Below are 27,999 nucleotides of genomic sequence, written 5' to 3' on the forward strand. Positions count from 1 at the left end.
GAGGAATCTTTTAAGTGGTTGTTAGTAGTTGTAATTATTCTAAAAACTGTTTATTCATGTCTTTTGCTCACTTCATCCACTGGGGAATGGATCTTGCTTTTACATATTTGTATTCTCTATAATATCTTATGAATTAGACTATACATATGTATATATACGTGCATCTATATAGTAAGTTTTTGTAGCTACATTTTGTTCTTGCTAGTTATTTTCTTGTTTTAAATTTTGTAGTTAAATTATTTCATTTTTATGTTTATCTCTTCTGAAAGATACTTTCTTCTGTTCTCTTATATATCCATTTGGAATTTATTGTGATATGTGATACTGATCACCTAAATCTTAATTTTTTACTGCATTCCAGTTTTCCCAGAAATTGTTATTGAAAAGGGCGTACTTACTGAAGTTATTTGTGGTGTGTTTCTCACACACAGGGCTACTGGGCTAAATTTTCTCTGGATTTTGTTTATCTAATTGCTCTAATGCTATAATTTTCTATTTTCTTAAACCTGTGTTTAATGGTTTTGAAGATTATAAGTGTAATATTATAATAGTTATCCCCACTTCATTCCTGCTTCCACTTTCTAATTATTTTCTGTGAAAATCTAGACCCTTTCCCACTTCACATTCATTCTGCTATTATTTTGTCTGTTAATATAATCTCTTGGAAGTTTTATTAGTATGACATCAAATCTGTAAACTATTTTAGCATCACCACTTTTATTGTATTGGCCCAGCCCAGCAATGAAAAATGAATTTCTCTCTAATTATTTGTCTTTATTTCTGTAAAGAGTATGTTGTACTTATATTTATATATGTATTGTTAAATTCCAGCTAGTTTATACATTTTGTAGACATTTTAAATTGAATTCCTCTTTATATCACTTTCCCAAACTTTAAATTCTGATTTTTTTTATTTATAATTTGCTACTTTTCCTGAAGGTATTGTTTTAATTGATTTCTCTATTAAGTCTCTTTCTAACCTTTGTGCCAGGTGTGTGCTGAGTGTTGAGGGCACAACAACAACAAAAAAGTTCTTTCAGTTTCCTCAACTATAAAATGGGCACTAATAACAGGCTGGGTGAGATAACTGTGAGAAAATCAGACTTAAACCAAAATAAATGTTATTGTCTTTGTCCTGCTTCTAAAATAGACTCTGGAAGGAGAGCTGGGTTCATATCCCAGGATTAAGTCTTCATAGATCTTGCATTCTATCAAAGGAAATATTATAGAGACATATAAGTACATATGCTATATATTAAGTAAAGGACAAATTATGTGGGAAGGAGTTGTGGAAAAGGTACTAATAGCTAAGGGAATCAGGAAGGCCTTGTGCAGAACGAAACATCTGAACAGAACTTTGAAAGAAACATGGGATTCTTTGAGGTGGACGTGAGGGGACTGCTGGAATATGAACCCAGCTCTCCTTTCAGAGTCTATTTTAGAAGCTGGTCAAAGACAATAATACATTTATTTTGGTTTAAGTCTGATTTCCTCATAATATCCCCACCTCTAACTATTTTACAGATGAGGAAACAGAAGCTAATAGAAGTGACCTACCCAGAATCACTCAACTGAGAGAAAGGATATAGATTCTATCTGCATATTCAAGTCAGTTTTCATTTCACCACAGTATGTTTAAAAATCTAAGAACTTATGTAGATCCCCTCTATCTGAATCAGCCTAAACAGCTTTAGATAGAATATATGTTTTAACTCAACTTAGATTTGTGGAGAAGTTATACCATGTGTCCTACTTTTTCCTTATTCCTGAGACTAGGTTGAAGCCTTGGATGATGATGTCAGGAAAAAAAATGTGTGTGTATCACATATATAATATATATACCCACATTATATATGTATAGGTACATTATATATACATATACATACATGCAAACATACATGTATATGAGACAGAGAAGCAGAGAGAATATCATGGTTTTAAATTTTCATGTCTTCATGCAGGAACATGTGGAAGGTACATTGTGCTAGCAACTCATTCATCTTTGGTGTCTGGCTACAATATCTCTGAGGGGAAATCACTAACTTGTGCAAAGTGCTTTATGTATCTCATTTACTCCTCACAACAAACCTATGTGGGAGGCATTATATTACCTCTTTCTTACAGATAAACAAACTGAAGCTAAGAGAGTTTAAGTGACTTGCTCGGGGTCATATGGCTAGTAAGTATTTGAACTCAGGTCTTCTTGACTCGAGGTCTAGTGTTCTTTCCACTGTCTAACCTACTTACCCAAAGTCCCACTCCATTCCCAGAAATTGTGTCTTTAGCATGGGACTGTCAAGATCCCCCAGAGGGTAGCCCTTTAAATTAAGTAAACTAGAACAGCAGTTTATTTAAGGAAACTGAGGGGCACTTTTGATTGAAGTATAGCTTGACTACCATGTTGGTCTCTTAGTATTTAAACTTTCTGTTCTCTATTAAAAGGAATACAAAAAATAAAAACCTTCAAATGCTAAGATTTTAGTATATTAAAAGACCATGCACAAAATGCCAAGAAAGGCCTGTGCAAGGCTCAGAGGACAGAGAATACAGGTGTTTTGGTGTTTCTTCAGTTTTCTGGCACACTGCTCATTTTTGCTGAACACAGGGGCTTCATTAGCCAGCACCACACCATCCATATGTGGAACCATCAGTTACACCAAATGGAGAAATTCTGAATACTATGAATAAGTTCACTTACCTTGGCAGTACACTTTTCAGGGATGTACATATTGATAATGAGGTTGATGCACACATTGCCAGAGCTAGCTCACTGTTTGGGAAGCTCCAAAGGAAAGTGTGGGAGGGAAGAGGTATCAGACTGACTATAGAGCTGCTGTGCTGACCTCATTGTTGTATGCCTGTGAAACCTGGACAGTATGCCAGCGCCATACCATTGCTTCCATTTGAATTGTCCTGGGAAAATTCTGAAGATCACTTGGCAAGATAAGATACCAGACACTGAGGTCTTTTCTCAAACTAAACTGCCAAGCATTCAAACTCTACTACAGAGATGGCAACTCCAATGGGCTGGCCATGGTGTTCAAATGCTAAACGTAAGTTTGCCAAAAAGATTATTTAATGAAGAACTTACACAGGGCCAGTGCTCACAGGGTGGTCAGAAGAAGCAATACAAGGACACTTTCAAGGTCTCTCTTGAGAACTCTGGAATTGATTGTGTGACATGGGAGACCCTGACAAAGGACCACCCAGTGTGACGTGCCCTCATCAGGGAAGGTGCTGTGCTGTATGAGCAAAGCAGAATTGAAGTAGCTCAAAAGAAACATCAGATGCGAAAACTTAGAGAATCCACCCCAACTGTTCACATGGACTATTTGTGCCTGACCTGTGGTAGAGAATTCTGAGCTCATACTGGTCTGATCAGTCACAGTCACACTGTAACTTGATTTTAACATAGTGATGTCATTTTGGTGCTTTTTTGAGAACAAAGGACAACCAACCAGTTTTCTGGCACACTGAAACAATTTTAGTCATTGTTTGTTAAAGTCACTTTCTGGAAGTAGACTTGTACAATTATCACTTGCTTTTGAAAAGAGAATAAAAAGTAGTGGGAAATTTTTTTGTTGATAAGAGGATTGTTCAAGTAATCAAAAACAACTCAGTACTAGGATTTATTTAGATTAAGAAGAGGGGTTGGTTTGAGGACAAAAGAGAATAAGATCTGTTTTGGACATGTCAAGTTTGAAATTATTATGACACAACTAGTTCAAAATGTTAAACTTGGGAGCTAGACAAGGGGTGAATATATAGATCTGGGAGTAACCTATACAGAGATTGATTACATTAGCTCCCATGAGAGTTAATGAGGCCATCTGGAATGTGTGTGTGTGTGTGTGTGTGTGTGTGTGTGTTTCAGTGTGTTGGGGGGAATGTAGAAATAATGGAGGGCCCAAGAGAAAATCTTGGGGCACGTCCACTGTTGGGAGTGAGATATGAATAATGAATAATATAGCAAAGGAGATTGAGAAGGAATAGTTAGGTAGGAGAACCATGAGAGATTAATATCATGAAAACTTGTTGGCTACCTCTTCAATAGGGACTGGAGTAAAACAAGACAAAATGGGAAATGATAATCAAGGGATTTACAAGTAGTAATAAACATAGCTTTTATATAGGACTTTAGTTTTATGAATAATTTCATATATTTGCATGTATTACATATGCAGATATGTATTTCATACTGCATCCTGGGCCACCTCCAATCATTCTGACAAATATCAGGCCTCTGGACCCAGGTGGCTCAGGAGAATAAAGTGAGGTTGGTGACCTTGTGCAGCCCTCCCTCACTCAAATCAAAGTCATGCAAGTCACGTCATCATCTTGATGTCGTCTTCAAGAACAAAGGACAAACACAATGATGAACACAACAATTACATAATCTTATTTGAGAGTCAGAGGGAATTCACAATGACTTCTATTTTGTCCATCAACAATGAGGTGAGTTTTACTGCTAAGAAGGTGAAGGAAGGGGTGATCTTAGAATCTTAAGAAAAGAAGAAAAATGTTTGAAATTATTACTGACTGCAGGGAGGACAACAGAGAATCGATTAGGGAAAGTAAAAGGATTATCTTACTGCCAAGAAGGCCCAGTGAAGATTAAATAACATAGATTTGCAGTAGACTCAGCACAATTCAATAGCATGTAAGTAGAAGGACGGTGAAAGAAATTCAGGTTTGGGCTTGGCAAGGCATTAGCAGTGATGGAAAAAAACGAGGAGAGATTTGAGAGTAGAGGACAGACTTTGGAAAGCAGTATTTGATGAGTGTGGTAGAGAACAGAATTTCTTCATTCTGAGTTCCTTTTATCAACAGAATCATAGGTCTAGATTCCTCCCCCCTCCCAAATTCTGTTTAGTCTTATATGAAGAAATACCTTGTAATCCCTAAATACACACACACTGACAAGGGGAAAAGTGGTTGGAATTTTGCTAAGCATCAGGAGGAAATTGATTACCTTGACCTAAAATTTTGCTGTGAATAATACATTTTTGCCTAGTCATCCTTCTTGATTGTGCTGGCAAAAAATATTTCTTGGAAAAGATGCCTTGCATGTATATTTAAAGAAAAAAAATCCAGTATACCAAAGCTTATATGAAATATATTTATTTATTTACTCATGAACAATATCATTAAAACAAATAAAAAATTAACTTTTGTAAAGTTCAATAACAGATTCAGTACTTAACATGGTTATCTTTTTAAAGGCACTCCTGGCACAATCATAGAAAAATAACAGAGAAGCAGACAGTGTTTCTATTGCAGCCTGTCTACCCATCTTAAAAATTTTCTGTTCATTTCAAAGTGGTCTTTATGGTATTCTTCAATGTACTGTCATACTTTAGAAAAATAATTTTAGAGCCAATTTTCCATCATAAAGAAAGCCCTTCACAAAGATGTACTTTAATCTGAAGAAATACTCACTGAAGAATCATTATTTCAGCATATTATTGAAGAACTGGATTAAAATGTTTCAGTCATACAGAAACAAATACTGTTCATTAATTCTAAACTTTCCATCAAATGACTGTAAGAAAACACCTTGTATGTTCCTTGGATGCTAAGAAGAAAATTTTGTGATGTAATTTCCCTCCTAGGAATGGAAGCAGAAGAAATGGAATAATCAGAGAGCAATTCTTAATGCTAAACCAAGGTTAAATCCATTTTTTAATAAGGGATCAATTACATTCCTTCTAAACAACAGGACTTCCTGCTTTATTGCCTGGGTGGAGCGGTTTACTTAGCTCAATGAAACTATGAACTATTCCAGGGTTACCCAAGACAGACAAGTCATAGTGGAGAGTTCAGACAAAAGGTGATGGACTGGAAAAGGAAATGGCAAACCACGCTAGCCCCTTTACCAAGAAGATGGACAATATTAAAATGATAAAAGATATGACATCGGGAGATGAGTCTCTCAGGTCAGAAGGTGTCCAACATGTTACTGTGGAAGAATGGAGGATAACTAAAAACAGTCTAAAAAGAATGAAGCAGCTGGGCCAAAGCCAAAAGGAAGCTCAGCTGTGGTTGTGTCTAGTGACAAAAAGAAAGTCTGATGCTACAAAGATTAACGTTGCAGAGGAACCAGGAAGGTACACTCTATGAATCAAGGTGAACTGGATGTGGTCAGACAGAAGATAAAAAGATTAAACATCAATATCCTAGATGTCAGTGAACTTGAATGGATGGGAATGGGTGAATTTAATTCAGATCATCATTCCATATAATAATGTGGGCAAGAATTCCTTAGAAGAAATGGAGTAGCCCTCAAAGTCAATAAAAGGATATGAAAAACAGTACTGGGGCACAATCTCAAAAATGATGGAATGATATCTGTTGAAATCCAAGGCAAGTCATTCAACATCACAATAATACAAGCCTATAATTCCAACCACTGGTGCCAAAGAGGACAAAGTTGCTCAATTCTATAAAGGCCTATACCATCTTCTAGAAATAAAACGAAAAAAAGATGTCACATTCCTCATAATGGAATGGAATTCTAAAGTAGGAAATCAAAAAATAATTGAAATAACAGGTAAGTTTGGTCTTGGAGTACACAATGAAGCAGGGCAGAGACTAATAGAATTTTGTCAAGATAACTCCATGGTGCTAGGAAACACTCTTTTGCAACATCCCGAAAGGTGACTCTACACATGGACATCATCAGATGGTCAATAATTAATCAATATGACTATACTTTGTAGCCAAAGGTGGAGAAGGTCCACAGTCAGTTAAAACAAGAGGAAACAGGAAAAACATCAGACTGTATAGGTATGACCTAAATAACATCCCTTATAAATATGAAGTGGAGGTGATAAATAGATTTAAGGGATTAGCTCTGGTAAATAAAGTGCCTAAAGAACTACAGACAGAGGTTCACAATATTACATAGGAGGTGACAACAAAAAACATCCCAGGAACAAGAAAAGTAAAAATGGCTGATGGATGAAGCTTTACAAAAGCTGAGGAAAGAAGGAAAACAAAAGGGAAAGGAGAAAGGGAAAGATATATCCAACTCAAAGCAGAATTTCAGAGAATAGCAAGGAGAGATAAGAAGGTTTTCTCAAAAGAGTAATGCACAGAAATTTAAGGAAATCATGGAATGGGAAAGACGAGATCTTTTCAACAAACTTAGAGACAGCAAGGAATGTTTCATGCAAAAATGGGCATGATAAAAGACAAAAATGGTAGGGACTTAACAGAAGTAGAAAAAATTATTAAAAGGTGGCAAGAATATACAAAAGAACTATACAAGAAAGGCCTTAACATCACTGATATCCAAAATGATGCAGTTACTGATCTAGAGCCATCCCTGGACAATGAAGTCAAATGGGCCTCAGGAAGCATTGTTAACAATAAGGCTAGTGGAGGTGATAGATTTCCAGATGAACTATTTAAAATCCTAAAAGATGATGCTGTTAAAGTGCTGCATTTAATATGCCAGAAAAACTGAAAAACTCAAAATTTGGAAAAGATCAGATTATGTCCCAATCTCAAAGAAGGGCAATGACGAAGAAGATTACTGAACAACTGCTCTCATTTCACATGCCAGAAATGTTATGCTTAAGATTCTACTTTAGACTTCAGCAAATTGTTAACCAAGAATTACCAGAAGTACAGGCTGGTTCTCAAAGAGGTAGAAGAATTAGAGACCAAATTGCCAACATCTCCATCTGGATGATGGAGAAAGCAGGGGGATTCCAGAAATAACATCTACTTCTGCTTCACTAACCACAGTAAAGTCTTTGACTCTGTGGATCACCACAAAATGTGGCAAGTCCTCAAAAAGATGGGATATCATCATCTTACTTGTCTTTTGAGGAACCTGTATGCAGGTCAAGAAGCAACTGAACACAGAACAACTGACTGGTTTAAGATTGGGAACAGCAAGGCTGTATGCCTTATTTAACTTATATGCAGAGTATATCATGCAAAATACTAGCCTGGATGAGTCAAAAGCCTGAGAATCAAAAGGAGAAATACCAATAATCTCAGATATGCAGACAATACTACTCTGATGACAGAAGAATTAAGAAGCCTCTTGATGAGGGTAAAAGAGGAGAGTGTCAAAACTGCTTCAAAGCTTAGTGTTAAAAAAAAAAACAAAACCACTAAGATTATGGCAACTGGTCCCATCGCTTTTTGGCAAATAGAGAAGAAATGGAAATAGTGTGAGACTTTATATTCTTGGACTCAGAGATCACTGCAGACAATGATTGCTGCCATGAAATTGAAAGATGCTTGCTCCTTGGAAGGAAAGCTATGGCAAATCTGTTCAGCATACTAAAAAGTAGAAACATCACTTTGCTGACAAAGGTCTCTATAGTCAATGATATAGTTTTTCCAGTAGCAATGTCTAACTGTGAAAGTTAGACCATAAGGAAAACTGAGGGCTGCAGAATTGAAGCTTTTCAATTGTGGAGCTAGAAAGGACTTTTGAGAGTCCCTTGGACAGTAAGGAGATCAAATCAGTCAATACTTCAAGAAGTTAATTCAGACTATTCATTAGAAGGACAAATGCAGAAACTGAAACTTAAAAACTTTGGCCACATGATGAGAAGGCTGGAATCTGATGTTGGGAAAGACTGAAGGACATAGGGGACAACACAGAATGAGATGGATAAAATCATGGAAGCACGGACCATGAGCTTGGAGGTGGTGAGATAGTGGAGGTTAGAAGGGCTTGTTGTGCTATGGTCCATGGGCTCACAAAGAGTCAGACATGAATGAATGACTGAAAGCAACAACAGAACGATGGTTTCCAATCTGTGAGGCCCTGAACCAGTGATTTTGCAAGGGGTCTGTGAATCCACAAGTAAATCTATAAATTCAATATGCCTTATATGGATTAAATCAATCTTTGCACATAATTTTGAAAAACATGTATGTATGTACTGCTGTGATTAATGAACACAAACTGTGAAATACACTAGAGTAGAGGGAGTTCTCATACGGGGAGTTTCCCATGGCGAATGATGATATCCCATAAATTGAATTCCTGACAGTTTTCTTAATCAATGAATACCATGATCCTTTTTTTTAATGTTAAGAAGAGATCTGTATACTTGAAAAAGATAAGAACAATGTATAAAGATCAAAGAAAAAACTAATTATATGGCATTAATAATATCAGTGTCACTTAATTAGATTTTTTTTCTTATATTGGGGGAAAAAAACTCTTCACATATCCATTCAACAAGGATCACATTACATCATGAGTACTCTATTTATATGAAAGGGCAGCTCCAAAATCCTTTTTTTCTTACAAATTAAAGATATAAGTAAAATGTGGCAAAATAGCAAATATAGAACCTTATATTATAAATTGAAATCTATATTAAATATGAAGGCTGAACTGTTCTCTTCTTTTGAGGTGTTATTGCACATTAGGAATAGTAGAAATAGCACATTTTAATTACCTGGCATTATTTTTCAGAAGCTTGATTAACATTTCTAAGGCTTCCTAATCTAATTACACAACTGCTACTACTAAAAAAAAAAACCCCAACAACACTGAAAATTCTAGTTAAATGACATTTCTAAGATCATAGGATTTACAGTAAACCTTAAAAAAGGCTTTAGGATTGTGGTCTAAACTGCTAATTTTACAAATGAGGAAAATGGCCAGAGTCACACAGTAAGTGAGAGTCCAGATTTGAACTTAGATGTTTTGATTCCAAAGGCAATGTTTTTTTTCACAATGCCAAACTATTCCCCAGTTATATTAAAATAATATGAACATTTCCACTGTGCTTTAATTTTATATTTTCTTATTACTGAACTAATATTGTGCTTCTGCTAAAACTAGGTTATATAAGATAAATGGACACTATTTCCAAATTTTTGTGCCTATGTGGTAACTAAAATTTCAGCTCATCCATAAATCAAAATTAAAAGCCTGATTATTATGTAGCTAGTGAAACACACACACGCACACACACACACACACGCACACGCGCACACACACACTCACATCCATCAGGATTGGAAAACTATTAACTAAACAAGAAACATTTTCCACATTCTTTTCTTTGTCAGTGGTGATGTAAGTAATTAGTTTCACACAGGTTAATGTATGATGCACATGAGTACACGATATTCTGTCATTTAGCTTCAGCTAAATATTTCATTGTTCAAAGCAGCTGAAATGCCATTTCCCTGAGATGAATTCCTCCTTTTCTTTCCCTGTCTTTCTAGCCTGAGAAAGTAACTTCATATATCACAAATCAGATTCCAAACTCAGCTGTTTCCATAACCAAACTGTTTGGATTACACTTGTCACAGGTGAGTTTGTGCTATTCTTTATTTTGATGAACCTCTCTATAGATTCCATTGAATTGGGAATTGATGTCATGTAGTTTCAGGAACTACAGGAATATTTCTTTGAAGTATATTCCAAAGACACGCAATTACCTGCAATGGAGGTCAATCTTACATATCTGACTCTGACATAACTTATTCAAGATCAAGACGCAAATTTCCCTTAATATTTTTTGAGGTCTAACACCTACGTAATGTCCTAAAAATTAGTGGAAAATTGAATTTAAAAATGGACAATATCCATATTTGTCCTCAATAAAGTACTTTCACATTCCCAAGTTCACATTTTTGAAGATTGCATTTGGTAGAGGTAATTACCTTGGAGAAATATTTCCCCATAATTTGAATTAATAAAGCCTATCTTATGGTTAATCTCATAATAAAATGTTACTGGACATCCTGAGAAATGCTATGAAGATAATCTTCAGAGTTCATTATAAAATCTTTCCACTCTTGGCAAAGGTCCTCCATGGAACATGTTTCACCACCATACTCTAGGGGTAGAATGTCTGGAAAATGCTGGGATAAGCTTTGTTTAAAATTGCTTCCATGCATATGAATCTGAAAGAAACAATAGTTTTAGAAAATATCTTCCCCTCCTTTTTCAACATACAAAAAACACATGAAAACCCATTTCCATCTGAAAGTCTACAACATAGAACAGGGATGCTCCAACAATTTGAAAGATATGAGATTGAGTCTGGATGCTATATTATATTAAAGAATGCATCTTTCCTAGTTTTTGATATCAGTACCAGTACAGAGGGCTACAACACTCTCTATTTTGAACCTAGTTTGACTGACATGAATTTCTACGGAAGCTAACACTCATTATTTATACTGACTTCCTGGAATCCCTAAAACCATTTTCATGTTTATAGTTATAGAGAAAGGAAGATAGGTAGGTTGAAAAGGAATCTTTTCCCTTCTGAAAGAAAAAAAGTATATACTCAAAGTCAACATTTTCTGAATTTTACTTTCTGATGTATAACTGATTCTCAGCAAAGTAACCACTCTGTTGAAGGATGTTCAATAAATATTTGTAATCATGAAAGCTCATGCAAATGTTATGCAAACATCTTAGGTATATTATATTAAGAACAATGTCTTTGTACCTTTATTTCTTAGGGTCAATTATAAATGAGAAAATTATCACTATTTAAACATCTGAAATTGCTCAGTTTTATAAATCTTCAAAATTCATCACATTGAGTATTAAAAATACTATAATGAAAGAATTAAAAATCCAGTGCCAAGTTCATTCTGTTTCAAGAGTAATCTCCTCAAATCTCAAACATACTGACCAGTGCTCTGGGTTCTTGATGGGATCTCAAATATTAAAAATAAGATCAATTGGTGGCTGGCTCAGGGAAGTCTAAAAAGAAAACTAAAGGGGGTACTGTTGAGAAAACTGGATGAAATTTTTTTCCTTCCTGTTCTGAGTCTTTCATAGCAGTTTTTATCTACTGGAATATTTTCCTTGATTAATCAACTCTTTTTACTTCCTGGGCTTTCATTCTGTGCACTTCTTAGATCGATCAGACTACAAAATGATCTTCAGGAATACAAAAAATTACAAATATCATGGCAAATAGCTACTTCCCAGTCCCATAAAACATAAAAAATGCATCATCTTCAGAAAGAAGAACTTTAGGCTAAGTTGCACTGAATATTTTTAAACAGTGAGATGCTGAGAACTCTATTGACATTTTCTTGCAGTATTACAGAAGTTTATTTCACCTTAACAATGGAACACAGGACATTATATCATCAAATTATAATACTATACATCCCTCTGGTGGAGTGGAAAGAAGAGATCTGAAGTCAGAGGACCTGGATTAGAATTAAGTTTTGCTATCACTTGGCCAGACTAGCAGCAAATTACTTAATCACCCTGGGCCTTATTTCCTCAGCAGTAAAAGGAGGGGATGGTACTACATGATCTCTAGCTTTCAGCTCTAAATCAATGATCCTATGATTGAAAAGGCAGTTGTAAAATCTCCAAATTTAGAGGTTTTTAAAAAAGCAGAGATATTGTCACCATCAGGAATTTTTTTGGATGTTGAACTGCCTAATCATGCAGGAATCCAGGATTTCCTATCACTGATCATTTTGACTGTATTTTGGCCTTCTTCCTTCTCCTCCTTACCCTTGAATTCTGCCCCTAAAACCATAGGCTCAGATAAGGTAAACTTTTACCTTATCTTTCCTGGAACTAGTCCTCTGTATCACTTTCTAAGCATTTCTAAACCAGATCACTGACTTTTTTTTTTAAGTGTATAACAAAGATTTTTCTCAATTTTTTTCTTTTAATTTTCTATAATCAGTCTATTTAATTCTTTTTATCATCTGTGACTTCTATTTGTTGAACTGCTAAGATTTTTCTCTTTTTCTGCACCTGAGATAAATATCTTACTATTGCCTTCTAATTTTTATGAAAAATCAATATTAGCTGATTTCAAAATATTAATGATTAAAAGTAATATCTAACATTTATATGTATATATATATATATATGTATATCTATAGAACTTCAATGTTTACAAAGCACTTTCTATATATTATCTCATTTGATTCTTACAATAAACCTGAGAGGCAGGTGTTGTTGGTACCCTCATTCTATAGATGAGGACACCAAACCTGGGAGAGGATAAATGACTTGAGTCACACAGGTAGTCTAAGACAGGATTCAAATTCAGGTCTTTTTGACTTCAATTAGAACACTGCATAATCGACATGCCTAAGGTCCAAACAGAGGCCATGAAAAAACGTAGCTTGCATATCACCATAGAACAAAAGATTTTAGAATATTACTCACCCGTTGCTTAATTTTTTCAGTCAGAAAAGGTTTAATCAAAGAAAAGACAGTATGGAAGATTATAGGCTCATTTATCAAATGGATACCACGAACTTTTAAGGGAAAAGAGTCCTTTAAAAATAAAATTTAAGTGTGTCAGCAAAAAAGCATAAAGAAATATTAACACAATTTCATTATAACCAGATGCAAGTGAAGTATTTCTTTAGTGTATTCATTACACCCAAAGCCAAATCAGAATTATGATTTAAAAAAAATTCATTCATTATAAAAGCTTGTCTTATTTAAAGACAAAAGTAAACAAGTAAATAGACAAGGAGTTTAGATCATATAGATCAACCTAGGGGAAAAAAATCACAAAATTCACATGGATAAGTAATAGAAATCCCTATTCCCCCCATTATATACATATTTTATTATTAGTTTGGACAAAGGTTTTATTACTCATTTTGGATACTGGCATAAGCTATAAAAGGGGCAGCTGAGTGGTGCAATAGACAGAGCCTGGGGACTGGAGTCAGAAGACTTGAGTTCAAATCTGACCTCAGACATTTACTAGCTGTGTGATCCTGAGCAAATCACTTAACCTTTGTTTTCCTTAATCCACTGGAAAAGGAAATGGTAAACCACTCCAGTATCTTTGCAAAGAAAACCCCATGGACAGAAGTCCAGGGGTTCACGTAGAGTTGGACACAAGTGAATGACTGAGAAACAATAATAAAATAAGCCATTAGCACCAGATTTTCAAATCTGATATATGTATGCATAGACTTCATTATATATGTCCCTCAAATCAGCTTCTGACCTACTAATTCATCAAACATTAAATTCCTACTGTGTGAAAAGCATTGTGCTAGGTTCCCAAAATGAAATGTTCCGGTCCACAGCCAATACTATACAGTTTTTCTAAAAGTTATGACGTTTGACATATGACATTTGTGTATCTTTGCATGTGTTGGTTCCTTTTGATTTACAGAGAATCTATTGTTTTCTGGGGACTCATTTATATGTTACAAAATTTACAAGGCTTAATGAAGTGAATAGAAAAACATTTTAAAGATCTAGTAGGGTAAAAGCTCAGAGTCTGGGCTTTTGTGTTACATCTAAGCTTCATGTGAGGCCAAGCCCAAGTGACTTGATTCATCACACTGCACCGCAGGTCACAGCTTTCCAATTTACTTTACTTCACTTCATGCTACATGAAGTGATCAGTGGAAGTAGTAAACAAGTTGGAAAAAAGAGGCCATTCCTTATCTAAGTTTGATCTCACATAGCCCAGTGACTAGAGTGACCTTGACTTCCTTAAGTCTCAGTTTTCCTATCTGAAAAATAGAGATAATAGTAACTAAAGTATTCATTTGTTTTTCTTGGAAAGAGGTCATTTTTATACTTGCCTTCTACTAAATTCAACCTAGAGTTAATCACAAATGTCACCATATGTGAGCACTGCTTGCAAATATTAAATCTGATATTTAGAATTAAGATTTTTGGATTAAACTTACTGTTAGCACAGCAGCAATCTTCTTGGAAACAGACGGACTGATTTGAAAGGCGTGAGAAAACTGCCATCCTTCCAGATCAAAGATAGCTTTGATTCCATTCCGTTGTGTGTCTACCTCCTTAACAATGAGCTCTGATGTGATAAGACTTACACGGAATACATCATAAGCTGTGAAAATCTTTGGGTCCCAATGTTCTGAAAATAAAACACTGTATTATAGAATTATGGAGAGTTTAAATCACATGCCAAAAGGATTAAACATGTTTTGTAAGAACAACTATCAAGAAAAGACACAGGCAAGAAGGATAAAATAAAATAAGCTCAATGATGATAAATGTATGCATGGCATTTTATATTGGTGACACTGGCCTCTTTTTCATTCCACAAACAAAACACCTCATCTCCCAACTCTAGGCATTTCCCCCAACCAGGCCTCATGCCTGGAGTGTTCTCTCCTCCTTTTCTGACTCCCAGCTTCCTTCAAGTGCTAGCTAAAATCCCAACTGCTAAGATAAGTGTTTCCTGATCCTCCTAGAAATAAGTTAGTGCCTTTTCACTGATGATTCTCTCCAATTTATTCTATACATATCTTGTTTGCACATAGCTGTTTTCAAGCTGTCTTTCCCAGTTAGACCGTGAGCTTCTTGAGAATAGAGACTGTCTTTTGTCTTTCTTTGTATCCTCAGAACTTAGCACAATTTCTGGCACATAGTAGGTACTTAATAAATGCTTACTGACAGAATGATCCACGACTACAGTTCCATAGAGGAGCAGAACGTATAGCATAGACAGTAGACTCAGTTAGTTCACTGGGATACTATCTTCATTTCAATCCTGAGGACATTTAAAAAATGTTAGCTCTGGCCTGTGGGCCCTCGCATTTAAATGAAAACTAAGCTATTGGTAATTAAGAATTTCAAAAATAAATGGAAAATCCAATCTACCTTCTAATATTAACAATATTCTTCAGACTGCTAGGTACATATTTGCTGCAACAATGGCAAATGTGAAGAGGACGAGGCTAAAAGAAGTTAGAATATTGTGTTTGGGTGATGTTTTAGATGAGATCCATGATCTGAACCTCACTGCCTACCAGATTCCCTGGTGACTTCAGGAAACCCTGTGGACTCCAAGTATAGGTTCAATAGATAGTCTGTAGGAGAATTTGGCACATCATTTTTAAATTATCCCTTCACATTTGGCCTATTAAAATGTTCTGAAACATAGTTCCTAGTTATGCCTTCACCTAGAGATTATCTCCCATCTACTCTGTATGTATCTCATATGTACACATACATGTACGTGTTTCTTTCCCAAGAGAATGTGAGCCCCCTGAAGGAAGTGGCTATTTCCCTCTTTCTTTGTACTCCCAGCACTTAGCACAATACTTGACTCATAGTAAATAATTAATGTATTTTGGTTGATTCCTCTTCTGGTTCTTCCTATAATCAAATATGCTTTTTTTGTGAAAGATACCGTTCCCCAATTGTTTTCTATGTCCCTGATGGCATAAGACAAAGGAATTTTTTTCACTCAATCGTCTAATAAATTTGCTTCAACATTTCAAGAATCAGTAACTTTTTTGAGAAAACCCACAAAAGTTGGTAGATGGTCTTCAAAGGCTGGAGCGGCCAAAGTGGTGATGAGCACATTTAACCACAGCCTCTTACCAGATCTGTCCCTGAAACATTTTCAGCAGGGTAGAACTTATCTGTCTTCCATGGACAGATCCTTCAAGAACACAGGTTTACATCTATACTGTGATGAAGTGTAACTTTCTAGGCATATATTTTATCTACAGAATTTCATATTTGTAAGCATCCTCAGAAGGCAAATAAATATGTTTACTCTCCCATGAATAAAAGATGCTGCTGCATCTATGAGAAGAGTATATATGTGGTAACATGCATAGTAAGGTGCACGTGTGAAGGAGAAACTCATGCCTCATCATGCAGGTCATCCCCACTGTAACATCTCCACCTGTGCTGGCAGACCTTCAATGAGGTCAATGAAGACCTTCAGGGAACTCATTCTTCCCTGAGGCAGCCCCTGCCACTTCTGGATAGCTCTAATTTTAGGAATTTTTCTTTTTATAATCAAACTTTAGTTTGTCTCTTTACCACTTTCATTCACTGATCCTAGTTCTGCCCTGCAGTGCCAAACAAAACAAATATAATCCTTCCACAGGATAGCCTTTCAAATACTCATAAAGAGGTATCCTGCTTCCCCCACCCTTTTCTTCCCCAGGATAATTAACTTCCAGCTCCCTGACCAATTTTCATATGACATGGACTTGGAACCCTTCAATATTCCAGCTTGTCAATGTCCTTCCTCAAATTTGATATCCAGAATTAAACCTCAAACACCAGATGTGCTTCTGACTGAGGCAGAGTATAGTGGGTCCAGTATCTGCTCCTTATTCTTGGAAGTCATACCTCTTTAGATGGCATGGTGGAAAGAGTGCCGGGTCCGAAGTCAGGAAGACTCACTTTCCTGTGTTCAAATCTGGCCCCAGACAACGACTAGCTATGTGACCTTGGGTAAATCATTTAGCCCTGTTTGCCTCAGTTTCCTCATCTGTAAAATGAACTAAAGAAGGAAATGGCAAACCACTCCAGTATCTTTGCCAAGAAAACCCCAAATAGGGTCATAAAGAGTCAACTGAAACAACTGGACAATACCAACATACTTCTCAATGGATCCCAAGATTATACATATCACACTGTTAATTCCTATAAAGCATACCATCTCCTAATATCTCCAGGTGAATTGATACTTAGCTATATCTTCTCCTCATTGAAAATCTAAAGCTAATTTGTCAAACCCAAGTATAAAAATTTATATTTATGCCAATTAATTTCCATTTTAGAGCAGAGCAACATAGACTGAGGTCTGGAAGGGTTCTGAGAAGCCATCTAATCAAACTTCCTCATTTTACAGATGAGGAAACTGAGGTCCAGAGAGGCTGAGTGCTTTGCTTATGTATGGTGTAGTCACAGTAATGACTGAATCCAGGATCTGATTCCAGTCAGTGCCTTTTCCACTGTTCCATGCTGCCTTGAGATTCAGGCCAACATTCTAGCTTCTTAAAATCTTTTCAGACCTTAATTCTGTCATCCAATATTAGCAATCCTTTTCACATTTCTGTTACTTTCACATTTAATAAACATAATATCTATGTCTTTATGTAGGACACTGAAAAAAATGTTTAAAAGCATAGTTCCCTCGACATTCCATTGGAGAGCTCTTGCCAAGTCAACATAAAAGCATGATGACTCTTCTTTGGGATCTGGCAATCTGCTGCTTGTGAGGCAGCTAGATGGCTCTCTGTGGGTAATGAGATGGGCATGGATTCAGAAAGACCTATGTTCAAATCTGGCCTCAGACACTTTTACTCGCTATGTGACCTTGAGAAGTCACTAAACCTCTTTGCCTTAATTTACTGGAGAAGATAATGGCAAACCACTTTGCCAAGAAAATCCCATGGACACTATTAGTGTGCTTGTCCATGGGGTCATGAAGAGCCAGACACCACTGAACAAATCTGCTGATTGTACTATCATTTAGTTCACATCCCTAAATCTTTCTATAAAAATAGCACAGAGACTTCATAAAATATTTTGCTAAAATCTATATGTGGTATCCCATTAATGTCAGCTCCGCCCAAAAAAGGAAATAAGTGAACTTGGCATGATTTGTTCTTGATGAGGCCATGCTGCTTCTTTATTGTTACTATTTAACTTTCTAGACATTAATTAACCATTTCCAAATAAACATATTCTAGAATTTTGCCAAGAATCAAAATCAAACACCCTGGCTTATAATTTTTAGTTTCCACTATTTTGCCTTAAAAAAAAAAGAAAAGTCATTGAGACAATATTTGAACATTCCAGTCCTTCAAGTGCCTCTCTATTTTCCATTATCTTTAAATTATCACTGAGGATAGCTCAGCAATCACAGTCACCATTTCTTTCAGTACCTGAAGATGTAGTTCATCTGGGCCAGGTGATCTGAACTCATCAAGGTCAAGTAGGTGCTCTCTTATGATCTCCTTATTCATCTTGGACATCAACTCCCTATTAGCCCCCAAACTGCTTTTTTCTGTCCTTTCTAGTCCAAAGGTCCTTCTCCTTGGCAGAGAAAACAGAAGCAATATGAGAACTGGGCAGTTTTGCCTCTTCTTGGTTGTCAATGATCATATCTCATCTACCCCAGGGAGTAGTCCAATCCTTTCTTTGAAACTCCTTTTCTCCAATGTATCTTTAACATCACTGAGGAATTCCCCCTCCCCCAAACTCATGGGGTAGGTTCACTAGGCAATGATTATCTTAGTTTTGAGGTACTCTGTGCATCTGCATCCCATAAAATTTTGCTTAGGAGCCCACATTAATGTGTTTACCCCTAAGAGTCATAAGACATACTTAGTTCAAGGAAAAAATTTAATAAGATGTCCTGGTGAGAAAAGTAGCAAGAAATCATTCCTTTTATAAACCTGAGGCTCACTCTCCCGTGAATAAAAACAATTTCTGTAGGAAATGTGGACCCACAGCACAACAAATGCTAAGTTATTGATATTTTCTAGTGATTTCTATTTTTTGAAGCTGTTTTATCCTCCCTGCCTCAGCTCATTCTAAATTTTAGCACTCCTTACATTATTCTTGCAATCTTACTTATGTATTCATCTTATCCTTGCTCCCATCTTCTATACATGTCCTTTGATAATCTAAGCAGGTTAAGAAAATTGCTATGCATACATACTAGGTTCTTTAGATAACAGAAGTGTTTCTCTTTCTGTCTTTGAAATTCCATTCTCAGAATTTTTCCTAATTGCTCTCTAGAATTTTTGTCCATTACATTCTACTCCTCCTTCCTTTGAATCCTTGGAAATCTATCCTCCCCAAATCTCAGCTGCAAGGCAGATTATGCCCAGTTCTCCTCTCCTTTATCACAAATTCTCAGATGTAGCAGTCCCTTTCCTTCCCACTGTTGTTCTGCCCCTTATCACTTTCACTCTAGTAACTCAATCTTTCTCGATAAGACTTAGATCCAGAATAGAATTTCCCTTTGTTGGTTCCTACATCATCTGAAAGGAAAGCTAGATGGTACAGTGGACAGTACCTCAGGCTTGGAGTTGGGAAGATTTGAGTTGAAGACCTTAGAAATTTACTAGTTGTGTGACACTGAAAGTCCCTCAACCCCTATTTGCCTCAGTTCCTCATCTGTAAAATGGGGACATACTGGGGAAGGAAATGGTAAAGCACTCCAGTATTTTTACCAAGAAAACCCCATGGACAAAAGTCCTTAGAGTCATGTAGAGTCAGACACCACTGAACAACATCTTGTGAAAGATGAAATGATCATTAAGGCAAGTCAAGAAGCTGCTTGGCTTTTGGTAGGAAGAAGCAGAGCTCCAACACAGACGCTGGGTAAATTAAATCACTATTGCCTCATACTTGAATAACAAGTTTATTTGTGGTCAGTTTCATAAATGCCTAACCCAGGGGTGGGGAACCTGTGGTCTCAAGGCCACACATGGCCCTCTAGGTCCTCAAATGCAGTCCTTCGACTGAATATAAACTTCACAGAACATAGTTTGGATTCAGTCAAAGGGCTGCACTTGAGGACCTAGAGGGCCATGTGTGGCCTTCAGGTTGCAGGTTCTCCACCCTTGAATTTCCTGTCTTTCCAAATGTTCTATGATATACTCAAGACCAAATTGAAATAGTTCCACTGCTCTTCATCCAAAGATTCTTCACCATCCTTATGATTTCTGATTCCAAATTTCCTCACATGAATATTTATTAATATACAGTGCTATCTCATCCCCTCCCTTTTTTTTTTTTAACCTATCCTATTTACTTTAAATAAGATATATCCATCAAGTGCCAGACTGTAGTCATGGGTCTCATCTCACCAAGACTCACAGATATTTATTAAGTCAAATACAATTGCCTGTGTTCAGACCTCAAGGTTACCTTATTTGTTACTTATATTTGGTTCATTTATGTGTAGACATTTAAGGCCATGAAGTTTAATACTCACTAGTTCTTGGTGTTTTTTTCCCTCTTAGAAACTTCTGGGTATTTCAACATCTTTTCTTCCTTCCTTGTATCTACTCTTTGGTATCTAGCTTGGTAGAGATACAGAGGCCATTTAGTCCTTTCCCAGCTCCCTTGTAGCTTAAAGCCCCTTTGATTAGATTTACAAGATACCATTCTCACTAGCCTTTGTAACATGACTTCATCTTTAGCTAGCAGTCTGTTATTACAAATTTTAAGCCTCGGTCCTGAAATCCAAATCCATTCCCAGATACCATCTTCTTAAGCCAGCTGTTCACTTCCAAAATTTGCTTTTCTTTTCTACATCATTTGTCTTTAATAGGTAATAGTGAGGAAAACATGTTCTTATCATCTTCAGTTTCTTGCTTAAGAATTTATAATCTTTAGGAAGTCATTCCCGTTCCTTTTGACTGGCTCAATTATGCCCATATGAATACTAAAAAGTGGTTGGTAGTCGTTCGTTTTTGCAAATCCTGGGAGGGTCTCTGTCACATCTTGGATACATACTCCAGGAAGACAGTGAAAACAGAAAGTTTTCTCTACTGTCAAATGGGGATAATAGCCTCTCAGGGTTGTTATCAGAATGAAATGATTTAATATTTTTTAAATAAAAATTGCAGAAACAAGAAAAATATTTGTAAAAACACTGTAATGCACAGTGCTCGGCATATTGTAGATGCTATATAAATGCTAGCTATAACACTAGTAATAATTATTATAGCTATGATTATACTTTTATTATTATTTTGACATATGACTTTCTTGATAGACATAAGCAAAGTTCATCAACTATCACTAATCTCTTCTTCCTCTAACCCTTACTGGAAAATCTCTCACCTAGTAATATGTGTGAATTTACCTTACCAGTTTCCTCCTCTTTAAGAACAGACTCAAATTGTGTGCTTTTTTTCCTTCTTCAAATTTATTTTTCCATTCTTCCTCTTCCATTCTGTGGCAGGTTAGAATTCCCTGCCTCTCTTGCTACCTTTACTTATTTCTTTTCATAACAAAGTCCCATTTTTCAGGTGTATTTTTTTTCAAAGAAACTTTTAACTTTTACTGATTATTTGGAAGGTGTAAAGGCACTCCTAGATCCAAGAAATTCCTTGAGTCACTTCTTAGAAGAAAGTAGATGGGGTACAGATATAGAATGAGGCTGAAATGGCTGTACAGCATTGCATGTGGGGATGGTCTTTAATTGTCAGCTCATGTGAGTTTACCACATAATGTGATTATATAAAAAGTTGATGAAATCTTAGGCTACATTAACAGTCCCACTGTACCCCATGAGGATTAGACACCTTAAATATTCTGCTCAGTTCCGGACGCCAGCAAGAAAGAAATCAATAAGCCGCAATGCTTTAGAAGATTGTGGCCATGATGGTGAGGCAACTTGAAGCTTTGTCATTTGACAATGGGTTAAACAAATTAAGGGCATTTATGCCAAAAAAGAAAATACTCAGAGGCACATGATAGCTCCCTTCAAGTATTTGAAGTGCTTTTACTAGAAATTTAAAATAAAAAAAAAAAGGAAATGGGTTGTTTCTGAGTGATTCCATAGGGAAAACTAGGCCTAATGAGTAGAAGTTGCAACAATGAATGTTTTAGTTCAATATAAGAAAGAATTTCTTAACAACTATCATTGAAAATGGGATGCAGTATTTCACAAAATGGTTAAGTTCCTTGTGGTGCTGAAGTAGAAGCTGGATGATTACTTTTCAGGACTGCTGTTGAAAGTCTTTTATGCACTAGAGTAAAATATGGACTATGAAGGTGACTGGTAAACTCCCTTCCAATTATAGGATTCTCTGAGTTGGGTCCTCAAATGGAGTCTCAAGCAGAGTGAAGGTAAGTTCTATGTCTTCTCAGTTTGGTTTCAGCTTCGCAAAACTATTAGGAAAGGGAAAGACAGTTGTAGAATATCAACTCATACTGGAAACATCACAGGAGCAAAAAGGGTTTTTCCCATAAACTTATTTTAGTTTTTGAATTGTCAGTAGGAAAGAGGGGGTGGATGATAAAGGAGGAGAAGGGGAGAAAGAAAAGAGAAAAAAGAAGGAAGAGGGGATTAGGGACTAGGAAGAAAAAGGAGAAAGGGAAGAGAAGGAGAGAGAGAAAGAAACACAAAGACAGAGATAGCAAAGACAAGAAGTAAGAAAAAAGTGAAATAGAGAAAAGGAAAAAGCAGAAGTAAATATAAAGAGCATAAGATCATAGGTTTAGAGCTGGCAGAAATTACAAAAGCTGTCTGTTCCAACCCTTCATTTTACAGATGAGGAAACTGAGGCCCAGAGAGTGAAACACGTTGCCTAAAGTCAAGGATGTGGTAAGTGGTACTGCAAGGATCTGAACCTAGGTCCTCTGACTCCAAATGCAGCACTTTTCCCACTACAGATGAGGAAAATGAAGTTCAAACAATTTGTGGGATTTAGCCAAGGTATATATTGTGAGGACTACAAGAGTGCCACTTAATAAATGTTGTGAGTTTAACTCACATGGGCTGCATCCTGTACCCATGAGCTATGCACTTCCCAGAGCTGTCCTCTGCTTTCTGCTTTGTCTCTAGAAACCATGTTCTAAGTACTCTATTACTGACTACTTGCAAACTTCTAGATGTCTGCTTTTACCTATTTTTTTCCTCTTCTCCCTTTAGATATTTTAAATCTCCTTCTTCCCCTTTCACTTTTTTTTTTTCCTTTTCTCTACCTATCTATATTTCTTTGTTTTTATGGAGGGGGGAAGGCAAGACAGTTGGGGTTAAGTGATTTGCCCAGATCACACAGCTAGTGTGTCAAGTGTCTTAGGTTACATCTGAACTCAGGTCCCCTGACTCCAGGGCTGGTACTCTACTCACTGCAGGACCTAGCTGCCCCTCTAGCTATATTTCTTAAAGTTGACACTATTGATGGTGGGTAATATTGAAAGTTAACATCACAGGTTCTTGACCTACTGTCAGAATGATGAAAGCAACCTTCATATATCTAGGTGTTGTATTCCCAATTTCCAGAATCACACTGAGTTTCTGGAACCCTGCTTATATCTTAAGACTAAAAGCTAGTAGCTCTTTTATGCCCTCGACAAAAAGTTAGTGTAGAAGAATAATAACAAGGCCAAAAGATGTGCTGTTTTATTACTTACCAATTCTATAAATAAGAACCCTGCTTCCAGTTGGGTCCCTGGATCTCAGAACCCCATGGTAACCAGAATCCAAAAGGCCAAGGATAGTTTTAGGACGGAGATCTGCAGTTATTTCTGGACATTCCTCTCTCCATTTGTGATAGTTTTTCATTAACTGAAAAGAAAGTGTACCTTACTGATTTAGAAAATAGGAAATTTAGAAAAAGGTAAGAATTATGCAATGATAAGGTATCTGTTTCTCTTGTGCAATAGTTAGCACACAGGACTTTGAATCAAGTATCTCTTGTGTCATTTTTTTGAAAATTATGCCAGCAGAGGGCAAGCTTCAACAGGTTCTGCCATGTTGGAAAAGTGCTGCATACAAGCCCTGAGACAGACCTTTCATTGCCTGTTGTTTGAATAGAAACATCACCTGAAAGTGAAAAGAATCAGTTTGCTAAGTTATGAAGGTATTGGTAAATGCAGTGGGAGAGGGCATATACACACTCATGAAATTACACACCTTTTGCAATAGTAATAAAGTCTTGTTCCAAGACTATTTTCTCCTTGGCAGACTACAAGAAACAAAAGCAAAATAAAATATAAAAAGCCTTCAAAAGTTTTATAAGGACTGCTGAAAGGATACTGTGATAAACACATCTATTAAAAGTTTATCTTGCTAATAATATACTTTATTGAGTAAATTAAAATGTGTATATAGTAAGATTTTGTTGCTGAGGAACAAAGGTCCTATACCTTAAACTGCTATGGGTTAGGTATTTGATTTAATCCCCTAGGTATATAACCTCCTAGTAACTAACCCAAACTTATCTGAGGGCCATAAGAGCTTTAGATTTTATTTTCATTCTTAAAGAAAAAGTTAACGATCCAAGTAGTAATAAGAACACTAAAGACAGCCCCATTCCCCATCTTTGCTATCTCCTCCAAACATATGCACAATTTTCTCAATTCCGGTCTCAGAAATATGAAACAAAAAACAAAAAAGCCAAAGCCAAACCCCCAAAGCCCAAATTTGATAATGCCTTTTTTCTTCCCTTCCCCCACCCAGTCAAACTAAATCCCATGAAAAACCTTAAATACAATCTCCTCCCATGGTGACTAATACAAATTAAAGTTCAGAAAAATATTTCTGCAGCAGGTATCTAACTTTCTTCCCTCATTACCCTTCATTCCCACCAGCCTCGAATTCAAAAGAATGGTAAATAACCTCTAGTTAATCCAAATGGGTAAAGATGAGTAGAATTTTCTGTGCAAAGGGCTAAACCTCTTACCTAAGCTTGCAATAATAAACTTAATAAATGAAGTCTTAATAAACCTCAAGGGATTCAAAACTGCTACTGATAATGAAAGTCAACCAAAAATGTAATTATGTGGAGAAAAAAAATCTTTTATTTCCTCCTTAAAATGTGATAGGGAACAATACATGAGTAAACATGGAACTATGATGTTTGGCAGCAGGGAAAAAATAAAGTTCAGACACACCTGGACAAGAGACCCGGTCAAGCAAAGAAAGACATCCTGATGATGTGATAACTATAAAATGTACCATGAAGAAGATAGAAAATATCTAAAGTATAAGAATTTTTACCATGAACTCTTTTCACTGTCAGAGTTGGTGGAGTTGGTTAAGTGAACTTTAACATCACAGTTCCAAATTTGCTTCTTGAAGAAGCAGAAATGGAATTAGAGAAAACCAGAAAAAAACAGTTGGACTAAACCAAGTAAGAATAACCTCATTATTTCCTCTGAAAGGCAACCAAGAAAACAAGAATGACTACCTTCTCTGTGACAAGAAAATTTGACTTTATTTTCTTACTGCCATTTACTTAGGGACCATCACGTCATGTAACATGCTAAAGCCTGTAAAAGCAAGCTTGAGATGTCACCTACATCTCCAGTGTTTTTAGCATGATGTTTTCAGCCATATTGTCAAGTGCTTTCAATGAGGATGAACACAGTATCAAGGTCAACTACCGTACTGATGGTAAGTTCTTCAATTTGAAAAGGTTACAAGTCAAGACCAAAGTAGACGGAGTGATGGTGCATGATTTTCTGTTTGCAGATGATTGTGCACTCAATGCAGCCTCTGAAGCTGACATGTAATGAACTATGGATCAATTCTCTGCTGCCTGTGCTAATTTTGGCCTAATAATTAACACCGAGAAAACACAGGTGCGCCATCAGCCACCACCACACCATCCAAATGTGGAACCATCAGTTACAACAAATGAAGTTTTGAATGCTATGAATAAGTTCACTCACCTTGATAATGTACTTTCCAGGGATGTACACATTGACAATGAGGTTGACACATGCATTGCCAGAGCTAGCTCAGTATTTGGGAGACTCCAAAGAAAAGTTTGGGAGAGAAGAGGTTAGACTGACTACCAAACTGAAGGTCTACAGAACCATTGTGCTGACCTCATCGTTGTATGCCTGCAAAACATCGACAGTCTAACAGCGCCATGCCAGGAAACTGAATCTCTTCCATTTGAACTGTCTTAGGAAGATTCTGAAGATCACCTGGCAGGATAAGTACCAGACAATGAGGTCCTTACTTGAGCTAAACTGTCAAGCATTCAAACTAGGGTTCAGAGAGTATAACTCTGATGGGCTGGCCACATGTACACTTGCCAAAAAGGCTATTTTATGGAGAACTCACATGGGGCAGGTGATCACATGGTAGCTAGAAGAAGATACAAGGACACTCTCAAGGTCTCTCTCAAGAACTTTGGATTTGATTGTGCGACAAGGGAGACACTGGCACAAGACTGCTCAGCATGGTGTGCGCATATCAGAGAGTGCTGTGCTCTATGAGCAAAGCAGAATTGAAACAGCACAAAGGAAACGTAGCATACACAGATTTGGAGTAACCACCCCAAATGGTCACACAGACTATCTGTGCCCAATCTGTGGTAGAACATTCCGAGCTCGTATTAGTCTGATCAGCCACAGTTGTACACACTGAAACTTCACTTTATCATGGTGATATCATTTTGGTCCTCTTGGAAAAGGAAGGGCAAGAACCAAACCAAACAGCTCCAGAATTAACCAACTTCTTTCCTATTTTACATGATATTGGTCTTCCCCTTCAACCATTTGTTCTTTGATGTGGAAATCATTATCTTCCCCTATGACTATGAAATTCCACTGTGCTCATCCATCCTGCTTATGTAATACAAAACGTAGCTTAAAACTGATGCTTGGAGCTCACTGACTGATAGGTAAATGTTCAATGCACTGTGAATGTGACAGAGTGCAATTTTCTCCTATTTTTCATTACATTGTGAACTCCTTGAGGGTAGGGACAGTCTCTTGTCTCTTATCTCCATTTAGCTCAGTGACTGGCAGATAGTAGAGACTTTATAAATGTTAACTGACTTTTGATACAGATTGGTCATTGGCAGCAGTACCTCATCAATAGATTCCTGAACAAGTGCGTCACATTATCTATATAAAATTTTATCAGAATAATCTACATGAACATAGAGAGTATCCATAATGAGGATATCAAAGGGGAATTACCAGATTTAAACCATATTCCATGTAAAGTCTCATTCTTTAGCATCATACAATTGACTGAAAGATATAGAGAATATAAGATCTCAACTGTGTTTACTACTTGTTTACTATGAAAAAAGGTTTGATTCAATACAGCAAAATAAAGGTCTAAGCAAGGTGTTTCCTCTGTGGAAGCATAATAAAAACCTTCTTTTCAGTTGAACTGAAAAGATGTAATATTTTCTCCATCCTAAAGCCCTTTCCAGACTTTTCCGACTTTTGGAGGTAGAACAAAAGCTGAGATTTTTAGGCTTTAAAAATGTAACTATAATTTTAAACAGGGCTACAAATGACATTACTGCACTTATTAACCCAAGTCACTTTTCTTTAAATGCAAGCTTTGTGAAAGAGGCAGCTGAAAGCATGAAAACAAGAACAGAAAATAACAATAACTCAGAGTTAATTCACAATTTGAGAGTTCCTTATTTGAAGAGACAAACCTATGAAGTAACTTTAAATTTGATTTTTTTACTGTTCTGTTCTTTTTTAAATTAATTTTGAACTTAAATAATAAAGATAGAAAAAGAACATTTGCATGTACAGAGCACAGCATAAGAAGGATTCAATATAAAAGCATGAATTTCTATTTT

General features: G+C 36.4%; 1 protein-coding gene across 5 annotated transcripts in view; it reads right to left on the reverse strand.

Annotated features, from left to right (window-relative positions):
• Positions 1-5,105: 5,105 nt before the first annotated feature.
• Positions 5,106-27,999, reverse strand: part of TTPA (alpha tocopherol transfer protein) — a 118,285-nt gene continuing 95,391 nt past the window's right edge. For 4 of the 5 annotated variants that reach the window (XM_072604682.1, XM_072604680.1, XM_072604681.1 and 1 more), the window contains 4 exons: positions 23,849-24,002; positions 14,653-14,846; positions 13,154-13,264; positions 5,106-10,896 (listed from right to left, as the gene is read on the reverse strand). In XM_072604682.1, the coding sequence (XP_072460783.1) occupies positions 10,723-10,896; positions 13,154-13,264; positions 14,653-14,846; positions 23,849-24,002 (633 nt within the window). In that variant the 3' untranslated portion in view covers positions 5,106-10,722. The remainder of the gene's footprint in view (positions 10,897-13,153; positions 13,265-14,652; positions 14,847-23,848; positions 24,003-27,999) is intronic. The other variant, XM_072604683.1, reaches the window with a different exon arrangement.

Source organism: Notamacropus eugenii, chromosome 4 (assembly GCF_028372415.1).
Source record: "Notamacropus eugenii isolate mMacEug1 chromosome 4, mMacEug1.pri_v2, whole genome shotgun sequence".
Classification (NCBI taxonomy): domain Eukaryota; kingdom Metazoa; phylum Chordata; class Mammalia; order Diprotodontia; family Macropodidae; genus Notamacropus; species Notamacropus eugenii.